The 6,000-nt window shown below is 45.7% G+C and overlaps 1 protein-coding gene across 1 annotated transcript in view; it reads left to right on the top strand.

The window, feature by feature from the left end:
- Positions 1-3,376, top strand: part of MARCO (macrophage receptor with collagenous structure) — a 28,004-nt gene extending 24,628 nt beyond the window's left edge. The window contains exon 17 of the mRNA XM_048486043.1: positions 2,843-3,376. Coding sequence (XP_048342000.1) covers positions 2,843-2,973 — 131 coding nt within the window. The 3' untranslated portion in view covers positions 2,974-3,376. The remainder of the gene's footprint in view (positions 1-2,842) is intronic.
- The last annotated feature ends 2,624 nt before the right edge of the window (positions 3,377-6,000 follow it).

Raw genomic sequence — 6,000 nt, forward strand, 5'->3', positions numbered from 1 at the left:
ATCCTTTTTGAGATGTGGCAACCAGAACTGGACACAGTACTCCAAGTGTGGTCGCACCACTGCTTTATATAAGGGCATGACAATCTTTGCAGTTTTATTATCAACTAGCGTGGCCCGGCCACGCGTTGCTGTGGCTTATTGTGGTGAAATGGGAAAGGAACAGTAGCAGCAAATCAATTGCAGAGGCCAGCAGTACATGCTCATGCAAACACGCAGCCTGATACTGTGCGATGTCAGTGATGTGTGTGCCCACATTCCTTGGGGGGGATGGAAAGGCACCCCTCCCACACATCTAGGCTGGCTGGTCATGATCCTTTACCTGGGAGTAAGTTTGGTTGGTGGCAGTGGGTGTCGCTTCTGAGGAAACCCTCTGAGGGGCGCAACGCAGCCATTCAAAGTATGTCATGGTGGCTGTACTGAGCTTACTCCTGAGTAATGCGTGCCTGGTTTTCTTAACTGTAACTGCAGTATTCAGGGAATCTAGGGTGCCTGGCCCCTCCCTCCCATCCCTTGCATGTCACCCCTCACTCTCTTCCCTCCCTCCCTTCTCTTCCCTTGCATGCCACCCCTCCCCCTCCCTCCCTCCCTTCCCTTTCCCTCCGCTAGGGTGGGTGGATCATATCAAGATGCTGGGCCCCCTGCCTCCCCTCCTTTGCATGCCACCCCTCACTCTCTTCCCTCCCTCACTTCTCTTCCCTTGCATGCCATCCCTCCCCCTCCCTCCCTTCCCTTTGCCTCCGCTAGGGTGGGTGGGTCCTATCAAGATGTTGGGCCCCCTGCCTCCCCTCCCTTGCATGCCACCCCACACTGTCTCCCCTCTCTCTTCCCTTGCATGCCTCCCCCACCATCCCTTTCCTCTCCCTCCTTCTCTTCCCTTGCATGCCACCCAGTGGTGGGATCCAAAAATTTTAGTAACAGATTCCCATGGTGATGGGATTCAAACTGTGGCGTAGCACCAATGGGGCTGGGCGGGGCACGACGGGGCGTGGCTGGATATTCCAGGGGCGGGGCATTCCTGGGCAGGGCTGTGGCAAGGACACAGCCGCTGCGCCGGTCCTTGGGTGGGAAACGAATGCATGCAGGCGCAGGCTGCCACGCACACCGGTGCACCTCCTGCTAGACTGCTTCAAGTTCTGCGCGCTACTTCTGAGAGGAGGGGCATAACTAAGGCAAAAATCACGTGGCAAAATCACCAATTAGTAACCCCCTCTCAGCACACACAAATAATTAGTAACCTACTCTCGGGAACCTGTGAGAACCTGCTGGATCCCATCTCTGATGCCACCCCTCCCTCTCAGTGGCAGTGGAGGTTAAGAGCTCGTGTATCTAATCTGGAGGAACCGGGTTTGATTCCCTGCTCTGCCACTTGAGCTGTGGAGGCTTATCTGGGGAATTCAGATTAGCCTGTACACTCCCACACATGCCAGCTGGGTGACCTTGGGCTAGTCTCAGCTTCTCGGAGCTCTCTCAGCCCCACCTACCTCACAAGGTGTTTGTTGTGAGGGGGGAAGGGCAAGGAGATTGTAAGCCCCTTTGAGTCTCCTGCAGGAGAGAAAGGGGGATATAAATCCAAACTCCTCCTCCTCCTCCTCCTCCTTCTCCCTTCCTTCCCTCTCCCTCATGTGTATGTGTGTGTATGTGTTTCACTTCCACTCGAGTGACTGCCTATGTACTGTTTTCACTGCTCATATCTGGCCGTCTGAGTGAACATTCTAAGCAGCACGAACATTCTAAAAGTGACAGTTATACACAGGCATGTCCTTCACCAGGGAGCGCCAGGAAAAAGGTGTTTTACCTGGTCCAGGTATGAAATTTCAGGTATGTGAACATCTAAAAACACTCTCGCATGACTGACTATAGTGGCTGGGAATTTTCAGAGGAATTGGCCCAGCAGTTACTGAGGTACCCTGTCATCAACACATACACGGTTAGCTTTTTATATATATAGATTCCTTTCCTAATTATCCCCAGCATAGAGTTTGCCTTTTTCACAGCTGCCATGCATTGAGTTGACATTCCCATGGAACTATCAACTAAGACGCCCAAATCCCTTTCCTGGTCTGTGACTGATAGCACTGACCCTTGTAGCTTGTATGTGAAGTTTGGATTTTTTGCCCCTATGTGCATCACTTTGCATTTTGCTACATTGAACTGCATTTGCCATTTCTTAGCCCACTCACCTAATTTATCAAGGTCTGCTTGGAGCTCTTCACAATCCTTTGTGGTTCTCACCACCCTACATAATTTGGTATCATCTGCAAACTTGGCCACCACGCTACCCACCCCTACTTCCAGGTCATTTATGAATAGGTTAAAGAGCACTGGTCCCAAAACGGATCCCTGGGGTACACCACTCCCTACATCTCTCCATTGTGAGAACTTCCCATTTACACCCACTCTTTGCTTTCTGTTTCTTAACCAGTTTTTAATCCATAGGAGGACTTCCCTTCTTATTCCTTGATTGCTGAGTTTTCTCAATAGTCTCTGGTGAGGAACTTTGTCAAAAGCCTTTTGGAAATCCAAGTAGACAATGTCCACTGGTTCCCCCTTATCCACATGCCTGTTTACACCCTCAAAGAACTCTAGTAAGTTTGTAAGACAGGATTTGCCTCTGCAAAAACCATGCTGACTCTTTCTCAGCAGGTCTTGCTTTTCTACATGTTTAATAATTTTATTCTCTCTCCTTCACAGAAGGCTGCTATTTTTCCCTTCTTTTTTAGCTAAGTGATCTGAGAAATGTATTAGGTGCCTGCTTTTGAGACACATTGCTAATGGGTGGTAGGTTTCTGGTTCTACAGTAATTCATTCCTACTTTTGTTTACTTCTTTCTGGCTGATAACAGGCACTGGAAAAATCTGGCTGGATGAAGTGAACTGTTCAGGAACAGAATCCTCCATTGAGATATGCAGCAAATCTAGCTGGGGTGTACACAACTGCAATCATAACGAAGACGCTGGTGTAGAATGTTCCTGAGGACAGATTGTACTGTATTGATGCCTGTCAAAGAATATTACTCAATGAAATGCTTCTGCACTGGATTCAGTATGACTGGGACTTGTATTTCTGGACTAGTTACACAGTGTGTGTTTTTAATGCCACTTTACCAATAGACCCCTGCAACATCTTTAATGCACAGAGTATATCTGTCAAACATTGATGTATTTTAAAAAATGAATAATGAAAATGATTTGAAAATAAGCCTTGCTGGGTCTGCAATCTGAACTTGTAAAGCAAGTTTATTTTGTTGGATATTAAGATAACGAAGTATTTATCTTTGATGGAATGTATGCTGTGGACACACCTTTAGAGAGCAAGTGGGACTTTGAAAACTATTCATGGTCGTTGTCCTGTATATCTTTATAAAAGCTAATCGTTTTCACTGAACTGATCTTTCCTTGCTGAATATGTGAAGCTGAGCCTTGTTTATAACTTCTTTACTTCCTTTCCTTATTTGTGAGATCCAGTTGCATTCGACCATTTAAGTCACATGATATTCTCCACACTACCAAAATACAAGATCTGAGTCTGCTCAGTTCTGTCCCTTTTGCATCTGGATGGGATTACAGGCCTCCCAGCAGAGCCAGTTCTATGCTTAGCACTCTTATAATCACCACCACGTACTGGGTCTTCTGAGTGGCGCTCTTAAAATTTCCCCCATCCATGTTTTGGGTCTTCTAAGCTATTCAAAAAAAGTCACTTGCATGTGGCTAGCTTAATGTTTTTTTAATGTGCATCTCTCAGCCTTGCATATACTTATACACAGTGGTGGGATACAGCAGGTTCACACCACTTAGGCAGAACCGGTTGTTAAAATGGTGCTTGTGAACAACCAGTTGTTAAATTATTTGAATCCCACCACTGAAACCAGTTGTTAAATTATTTGAATCCCACCACTGCTTATACATGACAGAGAATTACCAGTCCAATTTTGATCAAATGTTTAAATCAACAGCAATGACCTATTAGGCTGACATATTTAAAGACCTTACATCATAATAATTTTGGGCTGAGCGGGTTTCCTGAGAAATGGCCTTGAGTAGGTATCGCAGAAGATGGTGTTTCAAATGAGCCACTCCTATGATGTGCCACAAAGTCAGATGCAAGGGCCAAGGAGAAGTGAAATGCCCAAGATTCTGGATAAAGGAATAAAAGGCTCAGAGTAAAAAGGAGACAGGGTAAAGAAAACAGCAGCACGGACAAACCAAGTCTAATTATGAACCAGTTACTTTTCTCTGTCCAATAGTCCATATGAAAAGACTGCAATGTTCAGACTTTGCCCAGAGGCTAGCAAGGGAGAAAAGCACCGGTGCACTGGTGCGTCCTCCACCCCCGTTCTGCCCCAGAATGCCCCAGAACACCTCTTCCAACCCCCAGAACACCCCCGGAACACCCTCCCCCCCCCCACAGGGGTGCACACCCGGTGCATCACGTCCCCCTGCCCCCTTGAAGCTATGCCTCTGACTCTGCCACTCAGCTCAAGACTTAATCATGGCCTGCTAAATTCCACCCATCTCCCGCTGCTGACCTTTCAAATTGTGCCATGTTTCCACTTGTCCTAGATCCTATCCTTGCACTATTTAAAAATCCACTCGATAAAGTTCCAGCAGTTTCAGTAGACATAATATGAAATAATTCTGTTTATTGCTAAAAGTGGATTTTGCTATTCAGCTGCAAAGTGCATTGAAAGTGCATTATTTTGCAAGTGCGGAAGGGGCCTGGGTATCAATTTCCATAATATGAAATAATTCTTTTTATTGCTAAAAGTTTCTGTCTCTAGTCAGATAGCCATGAAAGGTTTGTGGAGACCTCACTCTGCATACGTGCTGTGGCAAAGTTGTTCTAATAAAGCCAGAGTTTGTCTTGAACTCTTCTGTACATTCTATGAAAATCTCAGAAGCTCCACCAGGAAGCTAATTTTTCAAATCTATGATTGGCCACGCCATGAGCATGTGAAGATTTTGAATCTTATCAATAAGTAAGTGTAAGCAAAATCTCTCCTAGCCATTGATGCTGACTGCACTCATTTGCAGAAAAAGAATCGTAAAACTTGCTATTTACACGATTATTCAGCACTGTGCCCTTTGCCAAATGAATCACACGTTATACTAATCCTGTGGCCGCTTTTCTTTCGAATCAATTTCATGTCACAACGTTTAACACATTCCCACCACTAGGTGGAGCTCAAGGTCCTCATCCCCATTCGGAGTAAAGATGTAGACCACGGACTTTGGCAAAACGGAGCAGTGAATTACTGCCAAAAGAAATCAGAGCCTCTATGACATTGTGTTAATACAAAAGCTGTCGAACTCAGGGTGCGTGCTTAGGCAAGTGGCTTTGTAGGGTGGGTCACTTAGCAATTTCTAGCCATTGAAGCAATGTTTGGACTTCGAATAAACAAAGTTCTCTCATTTTTTATCTTCTCTCTTGCTGACCCCCGGGCTTCTCTTACAACTTTTTTGTCAGCAGCAAATTAATTACCAGACTGGTAACAATCAGATTATGCCAAGCATGCACTAATTGGCTTCTCTTCCAAACTCTCTGAGCTCACAGATTTCCAGGTCTACCTGGTTGCTACCTGGACATTATCTTTTCACCTTTAAAACTGAAGTAGAGTTGTCACTAGAGCAGTGATGGCTAACCTTTTTGAGACCGAGTGCCCAAATTGCAACCCAAAACCCACTTATTTATCGCAAAGTGCCAACAGGGCAATTTAACCTGAATCCTGAGATTTTAGTTTAGAAAAAACGGTTGGCTCCGAGGCGTGCATTACTCAGGAGTAAGCTTGGTGGTAGTCGTTAACTTTGCTTTGAAGCAACCATGCAACTCTTTGAATGGGTGAATCACGACCCCAGGAGGGTTTACTCAGAAGCAAGCCCCATTGCCAGCAACCAAGCTTACTCCCAAGTAAAGGATCATGCTTTAGTTCTTTGCATGAGAATCAGTGGGGTTTAACAGCGCTTAACAGGGTTACCTACACTGATTCCCCAAAACTAGGTCTTA

Source organism: Sphaerodactylus townsendi, linkage group LG02, assembly GCF_021028975.2.
Source record: "Sphaerodactylus townsendi isolate TG3544 linkage group LG02, MPM_Stown_v2.3, whole genome shotgun sequence".
NCBI lineage: Eukaryota > Metazoa > Chordata > Lepidosauria > Squamata > Sphaerodactylidae > Sphaerodactylus > Sphaerodactylus townsendi.